The sequence below is a fragment of the Cnephaeus nilssonii genome (genome assembly GCF_951640355.1).
Source record: "Cnephaeus nilssonii genome assembly, chromosome: 2".
Taxonomy (NCBI): domain Eukaryota; kingdom Metazoa; phylum Chordata; class Mammalia; order Chiroptera; family Vespertilionidae; genus Cnephaeus; species Cnephaeus nilssonii.
The window spans coordinates 41891425-41913734 of NC_137073.1; the positions used below are offsets into that span (position 1 = coordinate 41891425).

Below are 22310 nucleotides of genomic sequence, written 5' to 3' on the forward strand. Positions count from 1 at the left end.
ACTAACTGCACAGGAAACCAAGGCAGGGCAAAGTCACACGCTGCCCAAACACGCTCCTTTTGGGTTGGAGACCTTCAGAGAGCGAGCCAGAGTTGTGCAGCCTTTAACCTATACGGGGCATAAAGCTCTTTCTCTCTCTTTTTTTAAAGGCTTCATTAAAAAAAAAAAAAAAAAAAAGGAAAGGAAAATAAAGAGCCACAGGCAGGACTCCAAGTTGCCAAGCTCAGGGCCTCCTGCTTTGATGTGTCAATGGTGCCTAATAAAGTTAAACAGTTGCTTCTGATTCTAAAGGGAGCATGGCTGTTTATAACTGAGGTCATGTATTTATATGGCACATGTTTTCGAGGGAATTTTGAGAAAAGAAGGCTGAGTGGTAGGGCTTTTTTCCTATGTGATCGCTTGTCTCCACGCCAACCTTCTTTAGCACTAAATGGGGAAGCTTGACCAACAGGTGCACTGAGCAGATGTGGCTCAGCATCTGCTTCTAAGCGCCTCCCCCCACACCCGCCAGAGGCTCCCCTGTGAGACTCTGAGAAATGGGGGTGGCTCCACCTTGGCTTTGGGCAAACAGCTCGGAAACCAGGGGCTTCCCTGTGCTCTGGAACCACCTCACCTCCTGAAACATACTCTGAATCGTCCAAGGACCAAAGTCCAATGGGCTGGCACCTTTCCCGGGATTAGGAGAGGTCACGCTGGCTCCGGTGCTGCTGCTGAGCATAACGGGTTTGGAAAAGCAGCCTTGGGAAGGCTGAGGGACCTTGGTTCCCCAGGCCTTTGTGCAAATGAAACTGTCCCTCCGGGGAGAAGGCCTGAAGGTGACTGAAAGCGAGGGGCCTGGGGCTGAATCTGCACATCTCTGTGTGCGCGCGCACTTCCGCTCAGGGACTCCGCCCGGCAGTGGGTGTGCTGGGCTCATCCGGCCAATGTGGAAGTTCAGGTGAGGATGTGGAAATGACTGTACCACATGCATTGAGTGAAAGAGGCCTTCTACTAGGATCTTTATTCCTGAATTTTCATGCAATTACTGTTGCAAGAACTAAGATTTCAGAAACCTCGCAAAAAAATAAATTTCTGCCAGTCCTTGCAGAGGTCCTGCAAAAATCCCTGCAGAATTGTTTCAAAACTAGCAGCAAGCCTGAATTCGTATATGCAAGCCCAAGGGCTTCCGCTCCGTAAGTGGGAAATCGAGGTATACTTTACCTGTACTGAACTACTGTTAGATTCTGTTCTCCGCAGTGCCTTGCACATCGGATATACCTCATCCAGCTCGACTTACTAGGTTCCCCACCATCAATAAAGTGCTGTAGTGTCCCATCTTGGTCATATATCTAGAGAAGAGGTCAGAAGGTCAAGTAGTTAGAATGAATCATCAGCAATCATTTTCCCTGCTTCCCTTGGTGTCTTTATGTGTCGGCTGCAGAAATTTATTGTCCTTCGCTTTGCTAGTGCTTATTGATGCTCATGGAAACTCAACCAGAATAACAGGGAAATATTTTTCAGTGATGCAAGTCAATCACACTCTTCTTATCAAGCCAATCTTCCCTGTGTTAAACATATTTGTGGTATCTCAAGGATGTGAGGGACCATGTTTCCCAAAGAATATTTAACCTATTTTGACAGGCTACTCTTAAGTAATGAGCTGCTGGATAAACAAAGCCAGCTGAAAGGAGAGGCCACACGGACACGGCTGGAACATCCACACTGCAGGCCCCCACGCTCCAGCACACAACTGTCCGAAGGCATTCAGAGGCAGCAACCGTCTGCTCTGCAGGCTGGGCGACACCCAATGGGAGGCAGTTGGAGAGTTGTGGAGCTGGTCAAATAGATTCTGATGTGGATGAAATAAATGGACTCCCACCTCACAGAAGATGTAGGACTGCAACTGTCTGGACCTGAAACTATTAGGAGAGGAGTCATCAAAAAATAGAGACCCTCGAAAAGGAAAAGGGAAAAAATGCTGTTTCTTATGGATTCAAATGTCTCAATTGAGGTTGGTCTAGTAACAATTGCCTTGGGTCATCTCAGACAGATTTTCTTTCAACACTGCATTCAAAGAAATGAAATCTGCTTCAAACCAGGCAATAAGCATGGGACAAAAAGTCTTATGCAAAACAAGTAGCCAGCCAGGCACAGGTGGAGTCAGTGCCGACAGCAGAGGCAGGCAGCTTCCAGAAGCCAGGTCAGCCCTGGGCACCTGGGAGGATGTGGTCTCTACAGGAGCAGGAGATCAGGGGTTACATATGGACAGCAATTCTAGGTCATTCCCTGTCCAAGGGGAATCCAGGAAGCAAGTGGTAGAGTTCTCAGAAGGACCATTGTGAAACTGGACCTTTTCAAATAAAATCAGTGGTGGGATCTGACAGAGCATCCCCAGAGCATCCTAAGAAATCATGTCTCTTACTCTTGCTAATCAGCTCTTCCACTTCTTCCTAAGTAGTCATAGAGCATAAGTCTTACAGAGAGCCTCACGGGTTACATTAGGTCTTAAAATTACTATGGTCATTCACATTAATTTAGCTCAGTATTTCTACTCTGGGGGTCAAAGGGCTTAGTGATGACAGCCCCCACCCCCCCTTTTTTAAATCACCATTTTAAAACAGCTGGGTTTTTGGTTGGGTTTGTTTGTTTTTTTGTTTTTGCATTTCTTGAACTCAAGTTTTCCACCCCAACCTTTCCACTAATTTATCCCACAAATAAAAGATAGATACCAATCTAATAAAGACAATTGTTTGAGAAGTTATGATGGCATAGGATGCCAGAGTGGTCGCAGCTGATAATCATTATAGCCAAGAAGAATGAATAAATCCCTAGATTACATAATTTTCAGATTAATAACTTCTTCAAATTCCTGGCTTGGGGATGATGGCAGAGAATGGAATCATTTTGGGGGGTGGATACATCCGCTGCATGAGCAATCTGACGACAGGCTTGGTATTGAGGTTAGATGGCACTGTAGTTATTTTATTTTTTGTTTTTGTTTTTGTTTTAAGAAGCTGGTTCAAAGATTGAAGGTCTCAACCCCGAGCCTGCTGTTGACAGCCCATGAACACTGAACAAGGCCATCAGTTCCTTAAACGCCACTGTTTATCTATCATGGAGCCAAAAATGTTGATGGCCCAGCCCTCTGCCCTGTCCTTTCCCCATGAACAAACAAGCCTTCCAAGAGGACTGCTGGTGAAAATAATTATGAAGCATTTTGAGAAATACAATTCTCCTTTGTGCTTCTAGCCAACATCCCCGACAGCAAGGAAAATTCTCAACATTTATATGTAGTGGATGCTACCTTCTGTGTTAGCTCATCTGAACACCAGACACTAGCCAATCAGTCTTGCAAATAAGTACAGCATAAAAAGTGTTTCCTTCTACACTCTTGTCTCAACATTAATTTCCTTAAATTAAGCATATTGTGACTACAGGAGTCCTACAACTTTTTTCTGCCCGATGAAACGGCTACTTGCCTTGAAGAAAAGTGGAGAGCTGCTTGGTCAGACTTTTTACGAATATCGCACAATGTAGAACATGGCGTGAGGTTGAGCCTCCCTAGCTTCAGCTAATACTGATATTAAACTATTTCACAGGAAGCTGTGATGAAGATCCCGTACACCTAATTAGAGCCCATAATCGTGCAGCCAATCAGAGTTGAGGAAACTCATTTGATCTTGACTGATCCTCTTCCTGCCCTCAGCCTCCTCCTCTCCCTCCCCCCCCCCTGCCGAGTCCAGCTATCACTAAAGCCAGTTTGATTTGCCTCTTAAACTTTTCACGTGCATCCATTTCTCCCTCCCCAGTTAGCTTCCTTGCTCACAGAAGTATTGCAATAGTCTCTTAACTGGTCTCTCTACAGCTTCTCCAGGCCTCCTCCAACCTCTTCTCTAAATGTAGCCAGAGTGATCTTTCGGAACATAAATCTGATGATCTCCATATCACCCAACTCTCCCCCAAATAAAAAGCTTCATAAATGTCATAAAACGTCAAGTCATAACCAAGTTTCTTCACAGTATGTGAGGAGCTCATCGTGCTCCTGTGGCCAGCACCTCCTATCAATTACGCAGAGAGGCCAAACATGTGTGCTTCTGCATTTGGCTCAAGATAATCTTGGGCCATATCTGTTAAGAGTTAACAATTAAACTCGGTGTTTCTTAAAAGGAAAACAATGGACCAGAAGGCACTGATGCCTATTTCTGTTCATTCCTCTAGTTAAAGGAGAATAACATTGGGAAAACACCTAAATGCGAGTGCTAAATGGGAATTAAGGACGACTTCTCAAAAAGGCTCTAGGTACTAATTTGGGCCCTATCATTATTCTCCATCACCATCTCAGTTTAAAAAAAAAGGGGGGGTAAAATTCTGCATGTAACTAAAGCATACAGGACATTGTGCCTTACCCATCGACTGTACCAGAAAGGGGCTGATATTCTGCGTCCTAGGTGAAAGGGGAAATGTTCCAACAGGTTTCAGTCTAGAGTAGCAGCAACAATTTCAAGTTCAGGAAGCCCTTGGAGGTTGCGTTAACATCTACATTTGTTTGACACTAAAGGGAAATTTGAAGTTCAATACTGAATAGGTCTAAAAATGTAAGGATTTAAGGAGACAAATTAATGCCAAAACCAAGAGTTATTTTGTATTTATTGCCTTTCAGAAGATTTTAAATAAGCAGAAAAATATTAGAAGCCATATACAAAGTGTTTAGACAATCCCCTTTGGACCTATGAATGCATGAAAGGTAAGAAATTTTATTCATTCAAATAGTGAGAATGAAGGCAAAGAGTTAGTTTAGATTAGGGAAAGATTTGTTCTGAAAGAATGCTTGAATTCAGCACAGTTTTGATGAAAACTGGATTTTATCCTGAATGAACATAAACAACCAATATTTTGAGTTGACAATGACTCAACAATTTCACATCTAGAAAGTTACTCCAAAGAAATTCTGATACATGTGCCTGAGGAGACAAGTTCAAGGGCATTCTCTGTTGCACTGTTCATAATAGTGAATGATGGGTATCATCAGAAGAATAAATAGTGGCTTACTTATTCAGTGCAATAGTATAAAAAACTTAAAATGGCTGAACTAGATCTGTATATATTAAGATCCAGTTCATATAGATAAATATCAAAAAATATACATTGAGAAAATCAGGTTGCATATAATACCATTTGTTAACATTCCAAAATGTATAAAATAACACTATTAATAGCCTACCTTATAATAGTGTATATTGTGATATACATATGGTCATCTAGCTATTTATCTATCTATCTATCTACATACATATTGTAAAATTCTGAAAAGGCACACTGGAAGGATTCCTGATAATGTCCTCATAGTACTATCTTATTGGAAAGAAGAGAGTGGAGTAAAGGGAAGTAACGCTTTATCTGAAATGCTTCATTTTTCCTAAAAAATAAATATAAAAAATTCCTAGCAAATTTGGAAAAGTGTTAACACTTACTTTTCTGGTGGCCTTATATTGGCTTTCTATATTATATTTCCTGCTTTTCGGTGTGTGTTTTTCCCCAAAAAAAAATCAAGGAGAGAAAAATAAATAAAAAGAAAACCTAGCCATTTCTTTCTTTGTAGATTAGTTTTTGCATGTGTTGTTAAAATAAAGAAGCTGACTATTTTACTCAAGATTAAAAACTATACCTGTATTATGCTCCTGGGAAAAATAGTTGTAATACGTATCACTACATTATCAATCACTGGTTTCTTTTGTGATTGTTGCTGTTGATACTTTAAAGCCACTGTTTTGGGTCTGTACTTTCTCTTTTATCTTGTATCAATGGGAGCAGAAACATAAGTAAGGGGAAAGAGCTAAATTTTACTATGTTAAGGGGATTTTTTAAGTTTTCAATTCAATCATACTTATTGGGATGTGACATATGTGGTTGAAATAACAATCACAAATTCTCCCTCATTACAAACCATGTGTGGCATTAACTGAACACCACCAGGCAAAAGACATGTTTTATTTCAATCCTAGATATTAGGAAGCACCACTCTTTCCCACGATCTTATTTTCCTAGAACAAGGATCTACTTTAAATGAGAAGAGCATGAGCAAAAAAATGCACCAACGTTGTATCTTATAAACCCTGGTCATGAGTGGCCTGTCCATGGCTCTGTCATTTATGAATGCTGCCAACTTACATTAACAATAATAATAATCATAGAGACAGTGTGAGCCAGAGACCGACTTGGGCCTATTTTAACATAATAGCAAGAAAACCATCTTTTGAATGATAAGAATTCATGTATGTTGGTGCCTCTGAGCAATCTGTTTCTCTAATCTGCAGACTAGTGGCTCCCAGGCTGAATATGGGTAATTGACCAACATTGCTTTTCCTCCACTTATATGCATAGCCAATGGACACTGGCAATAGAGTGATGAAGATTGGGGGCAGGAGGGAGATGGAGGGAGGGGCTGGGCAGAGGAGACTAAAGAAAGGGGAAATGTATTGCTGACATCTGTAATACTGTCAATCAAAATACATATATATTTAAAATTTTTGAAAATTTTACCTATTTTCTCATTTTGCTTGAGAAAAAAAAATCCAAATATGGGTACCTGCCCATTGTCTGGCATTCACTGCAGCTGAGAAAAAGTAAGTGGACTCTATTTTTTTGTTGTTGTTGTTGTTAATCCTTACTGGAAGATATTTTTTTCCAGTGATTTTTAGACAGAGTGAAAAGGAGGAAGGAGAGAAGAAGGGGGAGAGAGAGAGAGAGAGACAGAGACAGAGAGAGAGACAGAGACAGAGACAGAGAGAGAGGTGAAAGAAGCACATTGATTAGCTGCCTCCCAACCAGGGCCGGGGATGGAACCTGCAACCCAGATACATATCCTTGACCAGGAATCGAACCTGAGACCCTTTGGTGGGCGGGCTGAGGCTCTAACCACTGAGAACATCTGCTGGGGCAAAAGTGGTCCCTTTAGATTGGCCGTGTGCTTTTCTAGTTTTCCACAGTCCCTACCACTCCCTATAGTCTTACATGCTTCCTCAGTAATTCACTTACCTGCTTGGCCTCTTTCAGCATCTAAGTGCGTAATCCCAGCGTAAAGGAATTACTGCTCCCCTGAATGAGTCTGGCACAGCGGGGCCACTTTCCGGGGAAACCGTTGGAACTGATAGCTTGGAAACACTGCGAACATTCATCACTCCTGTGCTGCCCGAAGCCATCCTCTGACGGAGAGCGGGCTTTCTGTGCTTGCTTTCCAGGGAGCGGGAGGGCAGAGAAAAGCATGCGTTTCTTTCCTTTTTACCAGCGCAGGCTTTCAATGGTCTTTTCAAGCAAGGGATCCCTTTTAATGCAAAGAAGTCTAAAATGCAATTCCACTCTAAAAACATAAAAAGTTGCCCTGATCCACTATAAAAACAGAAAGGAAGTTTCCTGGTCCGCTATAAAAATGGATAAAAAGCAAGTCCACCGGGAACACGCCGCCAGAGTGGCGAACCTCACCCTTGCTCTCTGAGGCGGCTCCTGGGGCCTCACCAGGGGCCTGCAGCGAACTGAGGGACCCTGTTTGAAAACCACAGGCAGCGCACTTCCTCCAGCAGGTAGACCTCCGTGAAGAGGTCAGTCACCAGATCTTCCGCCAGAACACTGAGTGCCTTGGCCACAATTAGAGCCTCGGAAAATCAGATTTGGAAAGGACCTCACAGACCATCTGTTCCAACCTCACTGGCTTACACATAAGGAAATGGGGTCTCCAAAAGTTGGTGACTGAGACAAAGCAAGAGTACTGTGGCTGGATGAGGCCTAGTCTCCAGGCGTCCTCACACCCCTCCATCCCTCTGCCTTCCCATCAGAAGTGTGCCGAGGCCGCTCTCAGCTCATGCAATCCTGCAAACACCCAGAAGAGAGCCACTGATCTTAATTAAAGGGACTTGAATTGTAACTAAAATAGTAATCTGTTCCTCCCAGAACCTGGGTCCCTGAATTTTGGCATGAGAAAAAAAAAAAAGGTTTTATATGAAAATGATTAGTCAGTTTTTGGGGAGCAGGAAGGCATCCCAGGCTCCCTCTCTGATGGTTCCACGTGTTGGATGCCCCTGTGCCGAGGCCCCAGACACCAGCATTGGGTCTTGTGCTAAAATGCCAGCCTTCTTCAGCTTTGCTGAGCAGCTAACACGAGGGAGCATATTTTATGGCCAAACATCTAACACAGGGCCCAGCATGTAAGAGGAACTCAAAACATGCTGAAGTGAACTGAATTGAATCTCCACAGTAATCCTTCAGCTTCTTAGAGAGCTCAAATTTTATTCCAAGCTTGCAAAGAAATCACCACTAAAGGCAATTAAAACTTCATTCTACTAGTAAGAGCTCACAACCAGGGCTTTTTTTAGGAGAATATGGCATCCTCCTTAAATCTAACTTCTTATAATTCTATGACATGCAAGGGTGAATTTCATAAGAGGATTAAAGTGTATTAAATAATTACCACAGAAACCAGCTGAGGAGAGAGAGGACTTTGGGGGTTTTCCGGTTTAGACCTGAGGACCCAGCGCTGATGGGGTCCTCTCACTGCACAGGGAGGATCTGGGGAGGAACAGATACAAAGATGGTTTCTCAGACTTCTTCCCCCTATTCTCCACCCCATGCCTTCATAGGGCCCGCCTTCCTGTGAAATTCAGAAAATTAGGGTTTCAATAATCGAGTGTACTAGTAATCTGAGAAACTCAATGGGGATGGATAAAAATGTTTTCCTGTGAGGTTCCTGTGTCGGGAGGTACAATACGTTGTGGCCTGTGGATAGCAGTGAGCCACAACATTGTTTTGACTGTGAAAGGTTAAAACCAGAATGTCTCTGTTGCTAAATAAAAAGATTTTACTTTTACTAGTGTGACTGCTAGTGACAACTTCTTAAGCATCACCCGTGAAAACACGTGAGGGAAGTGAACGGAGAGGACAGAGCGCAGAGGTTAAGAGCACACATGTGGGTGTCAGCTCCCGTACCTGTGAGTTACAATCGTGGCTGCACCGCAGGTGGCCGTCTGAGTTTGGGCAGGTACGTAATTTCTTGAGGAAGCTAGACAGTCTTTGAAAAAGGGTGGGGCTGAGGACGGTCAAAGGACTGATAGGAAAATCAAATGAGCTAGTACCTATAGAGGACTCATGGGCACTGGGCACACAGTAAGCGTCCAAAGCGCATCAGCTGTCCCGTGGGCCATCGCTATAACTACACGGGAAATGCCAGCCCAGCCTCATCTACTAACCTGCGCGGGGACACTGACCACAGGATAATACGTACAGCGTATGCAAACTCCCTGTTGCTAAAGTTACCAGATTGTAAGCTCAATGAAAGCAGAAATGCCTTTCAAATATTTTTTTAAACTTATCCATAGCTACCTTACACAAGGATTTATATATACCAGGAAATCAACTTCTGTTGAGAGGGAGAGGAGAAAAAAAAAAAATTGGGGATGACGTCAGGGAGATGTAGGAGTAAACCAGTCATTCTAATTTATGTTTTTATTTCCCAGATGAGTCTATCAAAAAATAAGACAAAACATTTAAAATACTGGATGAATGCGAATACGATCTAGAAAATAGTAAAGAAGCATTTCTTCAGTCCTACATTTTCCATTACCTAAATTTAAATCAGTCTTCCGTTACCACAGTGTTATAAAAACGTCATCCAAAAGACACAGACTCCCACCGCACCTTTAAGAGCATTCCGGGAGCATACCTGTAACTAACAGGTGCTTATTACAAGTGTTCTAACTAATTACGGCTTAAGGACCCCAAAGACCTCTTGCTGAATGCCACCGATCACTCAGGGTTGCCTGACCTCTGAGACCACTGGCATTTCTGGCCAGAGGAGGTCCAACTTACAGTGCCTCATTCCTACATGAGCAAGGGACATGTCACGGTAGGTGAGCTGTGTGTGTGATCCAGTGTACCTGGATGAGGAGCGGGGCACACTTGTGGGTGGCAGCCAGAGCATCAGATCCACAGAGATCCCTGTTAGTCAGGGGTTCCGGGCGCTGCTTCCCAAGCTAGAGAGGGAGACAGCAAGAACACCATCGTGGTCTCCTATCCCAGTGGTCAGCAAACTGCGGCTCGCGAGCCACATGCAGCTTTTTGGCCCCTTGAGTGTGGCTCTTCCACAAAATACCACGGCCTAGGCGAGTCTATTTTGAAGAAGTGGCGTTAGAAGAAGTTTAAGTTTAAAAAATTTGGCTCTCAAAAGAAATTTCAATCGTTGTACTGTTGATATTTGGCTCTGTTGACTAATGAGTTTGCCGACCACTGTCCTAACCGCTTTACTTCTAACCTTTCCAATCAAGCAAATCAAGGCTTGAGAAGACAGACCCCAAACAACGCTTTAAAAATGAGTGAAACCATTTGTCCCCACCTTAACACAAAGAAAGCAAGCCCTGGCCGGGGGACTCGGTTGTAGCATCATCCTGTACATCAAAAGGTGGTAGGTTCGGTTCCTGGACAAGGCACATACCTAGGTTACAGGTTCCATCCCCGGTTGGGGCGCATACTGAAGGCAACCGAACAATGTTTCTCTCTCACATCGATGTTTCTTTCTCTCTCTAAAATCAATTTTTAAAAAATATCCTTGGGTGAGGAGGAAGGAAGGGAAGGAGAGAGGGAGGAAGGAAGGGAGAGAGGAAAGGAGGAAGGGAGGGAGGGAGGGAGGGAGGATATCAGGTCCTACAATTATGCAGGATTTTCGTTTATAAAATACTTCCACAGGCTTATTTGAGCCTTCCACTGACCTCGAAGCAGGCTGGAACATTATCCTGTTTTACAGGTAGGAAACCTTGCTATAAGGTTAAATGACTTGCCCACAGTCAGACAGTTCATGATTGACACAAGGATGAAACCCTCCGGAATCACAGGCTGTCGCATTATTGCGATTTTCATCACATCCCAGTTGTCCTATCAAGAGAGAAATAGTACAGCTTTTTCTCTAAAAGCATCTGAAATTCTCCAAAGGAGGGCCATAAAAATGTTCATAATGATTAATAATGGCATTTATAAAGCAAGCCTATTTTCAGAGTAAATGTCAATTTAGTGAGAATTACTTAATCTGTCAGTAAAATTTACACAAAGCAACCATGCCATGGATCAAGATACAAGTCCCCAACGCTGTATTAAACCGCTCTCCTTCCGCTGGCAATGGCCCAGAATGGCCGGGAACATCAAAAACCAGGTGAGGCCGAAGTTTGTAGATGAAGATGCCTATTTTACAAGAAAAGCTTCTTCATTAAAGCAAATACCAGCTGCTGAGGCCCTATTTATTTGTGTTCAGTTTTCCAACTTTTTTCTCCAGTATATAATACTATAGGTGTTTTTCTTCATTTCAATCATTTCTTTTTCCTCCCTCCATTAGAATTAATGTATTTTTGTTGTTATTTCTCATAAGAAAACTCTTTCCTCTTACTTTGGTTTGGACTATTTTGGAATGCTTGGAATGGCAAGATTTTGAAACGAGGCTTCAAAGGGCAAGTAATAAACGCCCCATAAAATAAATGAGTAATGGTTATATACACTGTCGCGGTATTTTCAGTAATGCTGATAGAAAGCTATATACTGTACTTTGTCAATTCACATTCATCAAGTCCCAGAAATATTAGAAAATCATTAGAGGTTTATGTTGAGCTTGCAGATAATACTAACATATAAGTCAAGACTGAAATATGGTCATCAGAAAAACAGTTGAAAAGTGTCAATAAACTGTAAAACACCCCTGGTGGGGACTGCGAAGCCTGCAGCCGAGTGCCAGCCTCGTGAAGAAATGGAAACAGGTATTTTGGTCACACTGTGGGTCGGAGACTGGTATGTGTCAGGCCAGCAGGAGAGACTGGGCGACTTGGGATTCCAGCCCAGAGGTCTGGGAGCTCCTGAGAGCTGCTGAGCAATTGGTGAGTCCCACTTATCTCCGCGGACGCCAGCAGCCATCAATACGAAGCCTGCCATCCATCAATCTGGGGTCCTCTTCAGACATCCTCTGCCTGTTGATCAGAGGAAGACTTGGGGGAATTAGGCTTCCATTATCAGGATTTTGTCTGCGATCTGAACAAGCCACTGAACCTTTAACTTTTCACTTGGCAGAAGCCTCGATGCTGGAAAAGTCCTGACAGTTCATTCATTTTGCTCCATCCCGGAGCCAGCTGATGTCTGACTGGTGAGACCCGCCCTCTTTGATGTTGTACTCTTCCGAGAGCGCCCTGCTGGGAAAAAAATTTTATCCGCCCAAATGAAAGAGAAATATTTCTGCATCCAGCTGCTAGCTGTGACACGTTTGCCATTTTTCAGGGCACTGGCGTGGTGCCATTCGCAGGCGCGGCGGCAGCAATAATACCCACAGTGCACAACCGTCTCCATGTCCACACAACAGCAACACGGGAAAGGAAAACGCTGCTAACCCTGCACTGCTAAGAACAGCCTCAGAAATAGTTTCATGTGGCCATTCCTTTCCTTCATTTCTTTTTTTGGTATCCTCATCAATGTCTTTCACAAACTCCAAAATTCTTCGACAGAACTCACCCATTTAAAAATTGCTTCTATTCGGTATACTAAAAATCCAGTCTTTAAAGTAACCAACAAGAAGTCCCGACTTCTAGTAAATGTATTTACAAATAAAATGAATTTGGAGCCTGTGCAGACTTATTTCATATGTACCGAGTCCACATTTAAAAATGGACGTTTGTTCAGGGGAGAGAAATCTGTGTAAATGAAGAAAAACTCTCACACAAGCTTGAATAAATATTAAGATCTAAATGATCAAGAAAGCCTTATCTTCTCGTATTTATTAAGTGTGGGGAGGGGGGCTTAGAAAGACTGCTGCCATGAACTGTGTGTGTGACAAACAAAGACAGCTTATGTTGTTACCACATTTTTCTCCATACACTGAGATGAATGAGTAAATGCAAGTAAAATACCCCAGTTCCCAATGAGCCTCTCCTCTCCCCAATTCTGGTCTCTTTTCTCTCATTTTCACTCTTGCTGGGCTGGAAAGGGATCAGTGGCATTAGACCTCAGCATACCTCGTCAGAGCATCCTGCCTGGAGGCTGGTCTCCGACTGACTAGCAGAAATGCACCATCCTTTTTCACATCGGTAAAGGTGAGTTGTGAAAAAAGTAAACAACAAAAACATGTTGTATGAGAGAAAGTATCAATTTTGGAAAATCAACCACAGGGAAATCTGAGTGAACACGCTCCTCCATTTGGAAAAACAAAACCTTAGTTTTCCACCAAACAGGAAAGGGGAACATTTTGTTAAAATAATTCTAGACATATTACCAGTGTGAGCTGCTGGGATGTGCACATTATTCATAATAGTATACCAAGTGGTTCTGCACCGGAGAACTATAAAATAACACACTAAAGTTAGTTCACACACAGTGGCACACACTAGAATTCTCAATGGTTCATGCAATGCATCTATGGAGTACTGTTTAACCCTCACTGTAGTGGAAACATCCGGTTTATAAACTCTAGGTAAGACCATAGAGACCTTGGTGAAAACTGTTACTGGTTTTACACTTCAACGTGGGAGCTAATGAAGAACATGATGTCCAAGAAACAGCTTGGCCCAGAGCCTAGGTGCAAACTGCTATGTAGACAGCCATCGTATTAAATACTTACATGGTAGTGAGCAGGGAATATCCCTGAAAAACCAGACAGAGGCAACTTCCATGTATGTGCAGACACACACACCATGCCCTAGAACTCACCCGTGTTTTTTTAGTAAGAACTTTCTGAAGACACAAAATATTTGTCCCAATGAAGTAATGGTTTCCTATGGTTTTACTCTCTTTTCAGAGCAGTCTACAGCTTTATTTCTTCGCTGAAATGTGTCACTCTTTAAATTATTATGTTTTCCTAAGTCTACGACATTCTTTTCCTAACCACACCAATAAAGTGTGATTGTCAGACACACTTTATTAGAGGGAAAGTGACCATCTGTCCAGGGCACAAAACATATTTTCACATCTTAAATTTAGGAGACATTCCTTACGTCAAAGAGAGTCACTCATTTCCCGATTTATACCTTCCTGCCCAGGATCCCAGGACAATGGCAGAGACACAATGAACCCTCAGATTCACAGTGCTCCAGAGTGTGAGCCTCTGAGGGTGACAACTGGCCCAGACCAGGCATGGTCCCGAGGGAGAGCCCCGAAGTTGCTCTCCTCCCAACGTAACTGCTTACAGGAAAAACCGAATGAAATGCTGTTTGTCCTGGAACAAGAGACATGGGACAGAAATGGATTTGGGCTTCTCTGAACCATTTTTCTTGAAGGAAGGGTTGCCCAGTTGTACAGAGGACTGAACAAACACACTCGTTTGCCATAGGTCTCCTCCCTATCAAAATACAGAAGGTGAAGTACCAAGGATAGAATGTGACAGCAGCAATGGTGAGCCTGGAAGGTAGACTCTTGCCCTCCCAGACAGCACTCTTTCAACAAACATTTCGTAAGCAGCTCCTAGGTGCCAGCCAATCCGCTTAATGCAGGGCATTAAAAACTTAAGACCCAGTCCCTACTCTCAAATAATTTATAGCTCAGTAGGAGAGATACACACATAAATCAGAAGACATTTATTCTAGCACCACAATCTGTAGATTTTTCCCACTCATATTTTGGACATTTGACATCTAGAATGGGATTACTAGGTGTGGGAAGGGTAATCCATTATAATTTTATAAAAAGAACAACAGAATGTAATGAGTTAAAACTAGTTATTTAAACAAATTCTGGACTGTGAAGGCAGCATTAAACAAATACTGCCAGACTATAACCTCAATGAGGGCAAAGATAAAATCTGTCTTATTTGTCACAGTATCCCTATCAATTAGCACAGAGCTTAGCTTACTATAGGTACCTGGTGTTCAATAAATGTGTGTTGGTTGGCTGGATGGTTGGTTGGTTTGGTTGTTGGTTGGTTGGTTGGATGGATGGGTGAGTAGATGGATGAATAGGTAGATGAAAGGATGGATAAGTAGATGGAAGGATGGAAAGTCACAAGGATACAGATGAAAGGATTTGATAACTTCTAGGTACCCAAGCCTTAAGGGCTGGACCATGTCTGTCTGCTCTCTGGGCAGGCCAACACAGCCAGGCAGAGTTGGAAATCCAACTGGGAGAATTTTAAGGGATGCAACATTACTTGAAGAAGTATACTTTGCCTCACTGGCTAAAATTAACACTTATTTTTTTCCAATTCTTTGGTTTATTTCCCCCCAGATTTATTGAGGTATAATTAACAAATAAAATTGTAGGATATTTGAAGTGTACATCATGGTGATTTGCTATGTTATACAGTGTTAAAGGATCACCCCCACATATTATTAACACATCCCTCACCTTCACATATTTATCTTTTAGAACACTTCAGTTTCTTTAAAAATGCCCAACAGTTTCTGAAGAGTTGAGTCCACTGCAAAGCAGTTGGATGAAGACTTCAGATAACGGCAAGGCCAGAGGCTACTCGGAGCCTGGCACACACCTGCCTCTCTGCCAATGTTGGTCCCTCCTCCCATCCCAACTCCCCACATCGCCCCCTGCTGAGGGTTATTGTTGCTCCTCCTAGCCTTCCCTGTAGGTGACTCTCTTCCTACCCTCCATCCTGCTTCAGTCCTTCTCCACGGGTCAGGTGCTCACTTGCACCAGGATCCCAGGAGCTGAGATTTACTTCTAGCCGGGAACCTAGGTCAAGATGCTACTCCCAGAAAGAATATTTACATTTTGAACTTTTCCTTCAAGTGAGGCTTGAATGGGGGCGTCATGCCCTTTGAAAGAAATTCAAAGAACCATGACAAGTGCTGAAGTCATCCTGGGAGGACGAATGACCATCCTGGGACTTCCGATCGCACACATGGTCCGTTTGGGTCCTCGGACAGCTCCAGGCTGAGGCTCTGACTGCGTCCCTGCTGTTCGGGACAAGAGGACAAGCCTCCTCAGCAGGTGGGCTCAGGGGAGAAGGTGGGGGATTCTGGTGACAGGGGAACCCCAGCGCCCCCTGCAGAAGAGCTTTCTGCGAATCCTCTCCAGGGGATGCCAGCGGGGCCAATCCATGAAGAGCCTCAAATGTGGGCCTTTGAGGTGAATTTCAAATGCAGTTATACATACAATCACAGACAGACTGACAGGATTAAAAGGAGGCCTTCTTTCCACACTCCAATCGTGGGCCCTTTGACTGGACCACACTGCCTGAAGTGAGCCATAAATTAACATTTTTATAAATCCTGTAATTAACTTATGAATAGCACAATTATATGTTTCTGGTATTAAAAGCATTAAGTTGTTAAAGGTAAACATTTAAAGTATACCCCTGTTTTTGTAACCCTGTTTGGGTATTTTTTTTCCATTTTTCCATATATCAAGGGCCTCAAAAAGCGGAAGTGGCCCAGGCATCTCCTCAGCCCTGGTTTGGGCTTGTTGATAAAACTCCCTTCACACAGTTGGGCCAGAGGGCTGGCAAGTGTGCAGCCGGCACTGGCACACGGCGCTTTCTCACAGAGAGACGGTCCTGTGTTCCTGGACAGGCAGTCAAGTCCACAAGGCATGATTCCCCGGAAATCCAAGCAAGAGACCCAGCAAACCTGAATGTCTGGGGCGTGAGAGGTTTGCAAATCCTCTGGTTAGCAGAGGAAAGACTAATGTCAACACCAAAGAAAGGCAACCACCTAATTACCACACTGTTATAACCTGTACACTTCCTCATTTTTAGACAAGACTTAGAATTCACTTCTTTCCCCAGGAAGCACCTATTGACGGAAAGAGACCTCTTACACTGGGGTCCACAGAGAGGTTTCAGACAGGGCTATGAACACCCTAAAATTTCAAGAAAATGATGTATGTACATCTAAGTCCATAGATTTCAGTAGATTCTCAAAGGGAGTGTGTTCACACATGCACGCGTGCGCACGCACACGCACGCACACACCTGCAGAATTCCACATGTTCACAGAGAAGGGCAGTACTGGATGAAGTAAAAAGGAGATGAGGGCATGTGTGGAAGAGCTAGAATTCGTGGGGTATTTTATGTACGTTTCAGGAGGTGCTCTTCAAAAATGGGTAAGTGTCTTTGGTCTCTGAATTGGTCTCATTTTCATGTCCTCCTCCTGGGAGCTAGAGACCCTGAGCTTCCTACGCTCCTTTTACCACATTTTCACTTTGTATTTGATTGCAACTGTTTTGATGTGTTGGTTACGCCTCAATCTCTGACCATATTTCCAGGACCACTGGAATGGAGTTCTTTGGTGATTTATTTCATAATGCTGATATTTTTAGGTTAGACATCCTGTGAGTGGGCCAGATCACGTCGGGCAGCTCAGTGTTTCAGCTTTGTGGACATTAACCACTGCCTATTCTGGATTTAGTGAGTCAATAGTTATTAATACTCCAGAGCATTCCCATTCAGCTTTGATCAAACCCTTGATGGCACCTTTTTTTCCTACTAAAAAGGAAGTATATAATCACATTTAATCAGTCCTTCCAACAGAATCATTTGCTTTGTAAGCTATAAAGGTTTTATAAATTAAAGCATTGTTTACCTTTCTCTGGTTCATTCCTTTATATTAGTCATTGGTAGATGAGCTACAAATAAGGAATCCTGGGTTCTAATTCTGGCTTGGGCAGAACTAACTTTGTGACGTAGGTAAGCCACTTTATCTGACTCTGCATGTCCTTGGATGTGAAGTATGGATATCCTATCTAATAAAGAGGGAATATGCTAATTGACCCTCACGCCTTTGCAAAACTGGAGGTGCCCACAGCCAATAAGAAGGGAATATGCTAACTGACTGTCCCACCCTCAAAGACTGCGGCACCCATAGCCACAAGATGGCGGCGCCCAGTCCCCTCAGCCCTGCTGGGGTGGCAGGCATGCAGCAAGGCCAGTCCTGCCCCCAGGTGGGCCTGGCTGTTCTGCACGCCTGCCTCCGGAGTCCCCCAGGCTCCTCAGCCCCCCAGCCTCCCAGGGCTGGCCCCAGGCGCAGGCAAGCCTCGGATCGCAGCTGCCAGTATGTGGAGCCCTGGCTGGTGTGTTCAATGGTTAGGGTGCCATCCAGAGCACTAAAGGACAGAGGGTTCGATTCCCAGTCAAGGGCACGTACCTGGGTTGCAGGTTTGATCCCGGCCCAGTCAGGACATGAGCTAGAGGTAACCAATCATGTCTCTCTCTCTCACATCGATGTTTCTTTCTCTCTCTTGCTCTTTTCCCCCCTCCCTTCTTTCCCCTCTCTCTAAAAAATCAATGGAAAACAATATTCTCTGGTGAGGTTTAACAAAAATAAATAAATAGTAAGTATGTGGCTGCTGGAACCCAGATGAATAAAAGCCATAACACAACCATTATGAGCATAAATAATAATACTGAAATGCCCAAAAGGGGGAGGGAGGGGGGGCAGAATAACATAACTGTAAGTCACATACTTTTTCATTACAACTGTGCAAATTTAATTATAATTTATGTCTTCCAACCTATAGTGTACAACTCTACACTCTATAATAAACTCAAGAATAAACTCTTGCCCTGGCCAGTGTGGCTTAGTTGGCTGAGCATCATCCCATGCACCAAAAGGTCACCAATTCGATTCCTGGTCAGGGCACATGCCTGGGCTGCAGGTTTGATCTCAGTAGGGGGTGTGCAGGAGACAGCTGATAGATGTTTCTTTTTCACAGCAATGTTTCCCTCTCCTTCTCTCTTTCTCTCTCAAATCAATAGAAACATACTTTTTTTAAAAAAAGAAAAAAAAACTCTTAAGCAATTATATTTTAAAAATTCCATGTAATTGTAAGTGAACTCAATTATACAAATGTGGAATGTATACACTTGGATTTCAGAGTACGGAGACAGGGTATTGGAGCAGAATCAGGCAGCCTGGGTCTGAATCTTGGATTCAGCCATTAGGAGCTGTGTCATCCTGGGCAAAACACTTATCTCATTTGTAAGATGAGAAAGATGTTAATGCATCTTCAAAGGGCTTTTGTGAGGATGAAATGAAATAATGCATGTGTCTGACACATAGTAAGTGCTCAATAAATAGCACCATTATTATTGCTTTTTACTGGTGGGTTTCAATATTTCTGAAAAACGAAGTACAAAAGAAAATGACAAGAGGATTTTCATTCCTTGGCTGTGTGTGTCAAGTGGGATTGGCCAGAGCAGGAATCAAATCTCAGCTGCGTGACCTTAAGCATGTTACTTAATATCTCCAGTTCGTTTTCTGATGTGTAAAAAGAGGATAATCATCCCAGAGGCTGTGCAAGGATTTACAGAAATAAGGCATATAAAGAGTGAAGGATAGTGACTAAGACACAGCTATAAAAGAGAATTCCTAGAAAATAAAAATTATTTTTTTCTCTAGTTCAGTGATCCTGTATTGTAAATACTAAAAGTGTCAAATAATAACAAATTCTAGAAAACTCTATACAATTGTTTTGAAATAAAAATATAAATGCCAAGGTATTTGATAATGTTTGAAATATGAATTGAGGTACATTCAAACTTGAAAATAAATTTATAAGTCATCTCAGTTTTATTTCATTGGCTCACATTGGATTTCGTTTTAAGTTAAAATAATAGTTTAAAGAGAAAAATATTAGTCCTACATCCTCAAAACAATCAGAATTTCATATATGTATATGTGTGTGTATGTGTGTATGTATACACACATACACACACATATATATATGGTGTCCCCAAAAATGTATACACACTTTGAATAATAATTCTAATGTTTCTTTTCAGATGTTTAACCCATTGGAATTATCATTATTCAAAGTGTGTATACATTCTTATTTTTGGAACACACTGTATATATTGTATGTGTATGAATGTGGATTTAAAAAATTTTTTTACAAAACAATTCTAAGTTTGGCATATAATTACTCAAAACTGGGTCATAAAAGCAAGAAAGTAAAATCATGAGAAGCTTTACAGGATTTATACTTTTCTCTCTCAATAGAGTAACTAGCAGAAGTAGCCCTAAAAAATAATTGACTTTATTCTTATAAAAATGTTTAACTTAGAATCTGAGGTTCAATTTGAAAGAAGGGGCATGTCTGATGAGATATTAGGCCAATAAATAACTTTAGAAACAGTCATACCTATAATTATAATTTATTTCAGAACTAACACCTTGCCTTCTCTTGATTAGTAAACCATTTACAAACCAAAGTCCCAGCAAGAGTAAATGCAATAACATTTCCATGCACCAAAGGGAGGATTGCATACAAAGATTGTCTCATTCATAAAACCCATTTTTCAGAACTTTGCTCTCATTAGAAAGCAAAATGATGTAGCCTTATGAAGATATCTGCCACTTTTTTATTAGGTAAGAGTATTTTTGTTCTATAAACCATCTTTGAATTTCTTTTTCCATAAATTAAATACACGTCAAATTCTAAATGGCATAATTAAAACCCAATATATTTTTACTTAAATAATTTTGTCTCACTTAGACGTTGCATAAATCTTGGCTAGTTTGTACGTTTTTGCTTTCAAGGATGTAATGTAACCATTGCAGCTGTTACATCATGTAAATAAATTTCAAAGATGGTATTAATATAAAAACTATATCACATAACCCTAAAAATTTAAGATAGCTGCCAGAGTAATAACCAGATCATTTTTCCAAACAAATATATATTTCATCATGTCATTTTGAACTTTTTCTGAACTTTTTTTTTTTTTTAAAGAAAGAAAACTACAATTGAGACCAAATGTTTTGTGAAAGAAAATACAGGCAAGCCGATTTGGCTAAGCATAGACAATTTCAAGTTACAGATGTTACTATATCTTAGAACTTAACTAATTTTTTTTCACAAGGCACAGTGATTATTAAATAATTATGATCTGAAGTTATGTCACTTAGGAGGTCTATGAGCTTGCAACAGTGCTTAGAATATTTTTGAATGGTTTGACATCAGCTATGACTACCAATTGCACAGTTCCCTTTTAAAAAAAAAAGTATATGCAGGGTTTACTGCAGTTTGCAATAAGAGCTACAATTATGTCAGCATCTTTTCACAAACAAATTGTAAAAATGAAGTCAATTATTTTTTAGGGTTAATTCTGGTTGTTGTTACAAGGGTAATTATAAAAACTAATATTGTTATTGAGTTAGAGAAAAGTACAAATTCTATGGTGCTTCTCATGGTTTTACTTCCTTGGTTTTATAACCCAGTTTTGAGTACTTTATCTCAAATGCAGACTATTCCTACAGCATCCTTTTTGCCTAACCCTAACCCTAACCCTAACCCTAACCCTTCCTCCTTCCAGATCATCCTCCCCATCACCCCACCCAACCCATATGCTCCTTTCTTTCCTATTCAACTCAACTCATGTTGGTTCCAAATCTCTGTCATCTTTCAAGTCTACTCTGTGCCTTTAACAACCCAAAGTCCTGAAGTCCCCACATTTTAAGGACCGGTTGGATCAATCATTACATTCAAAACAGGAGATGCAGTGACTTTATAAAATTAAGTCACCAGGGTCCGCACAGCCTGCACACACTGAGTGATGCCTATTTCACCAAAGATGGGTTCAGCCGGTGTCAATCAAGAAACAAATCTCCAAAACCCGTTCAAGAATGGCAAAGGCCCTAGGGCCCACACTCACCTCTCTCTCAAGCTCACCATGCAGGAAAACACAAAAATTATAGGGGGGTGGGGGGTGGGGAATGGATGCTAATCTAATAACACAATGGCAAGACCTAGCTTTCAGTCAGATTTATCTGTAAATTCAAGCAGTACTCCTCCTGGGTTGTCCCCAGGAGGAGATCAGTTTATAGATCACCTAAAAAAAAAAAAAAAAAAAAAAAGTGGCTTTCAGAACCTACCGAGCGATTCCATACTATACTTGAAAGCTGATTTGGGCCAGGTTGGGTCTCTAGTTGGAGAGAATAATAACAAGCTGTCCTTTTACTTATTTGTCAAAGAAGTGCAAATTTATTATTAGCATTTTTATTCACTTAGAAAATGACCCAGTACATTTTAAAAAGCAGGAGGAGGGGTAAACCAAACACGTGGTATCTAATACGCCCAAATCCTGAACATTCTGATGATGTCGGCTTTGCTTTAAGAAAACTGTTTGACAGTTCTTCTTAAAGCATCCAGCTTCCCCAGAGCCCTAAAGCATGGCTCGAATAAAACAGATTCAGAGTATCTACAACATTTCAAACATGCGCTACTGTGTGCAGCCGGGTTTACCTGTGTGTACACACAGATAAGGAGAGGAGATGATACAGGCGCTTAACCATCTGGGCTGAAAGTGAATGAGTAAATGTTCATAGGCGTGTGATAAGATAACCCACCCACTATCAGAGCCATTCCTGACATTTGGG

The 22310-nt window shown here is 42.0% G+C and overlaps 1 protein-coding gene across 5 annotated transcripts in view; it reads right to left on the reverse strand.

Moving 5' to 3' along the window:
- Window positions 1-22310, reverse strand: part of PRDM6 (PR/SET domain 6) — a 155219-nt gene that overhangs the window by 87129 nt on the left and 45780 nt on the right. For all 5 annotated transcript variants that reach the window (XR_013814168.1, XM_079783852.1, XM_079783850.1 and 2 more), the window contains one exon: window positions 1201-1328. Coding sequence is in view for 4 of the 5 variants with exons in the window: in XM_079783852.1 (XP_079639978.1) it covers window positions 1201-1328 (128 nt within the window). In the remaining variant the exon portion in view is untranslated. The remainder of the gene's footprint in view (window positions 1-1200; window positions 1329-22310) is intronic.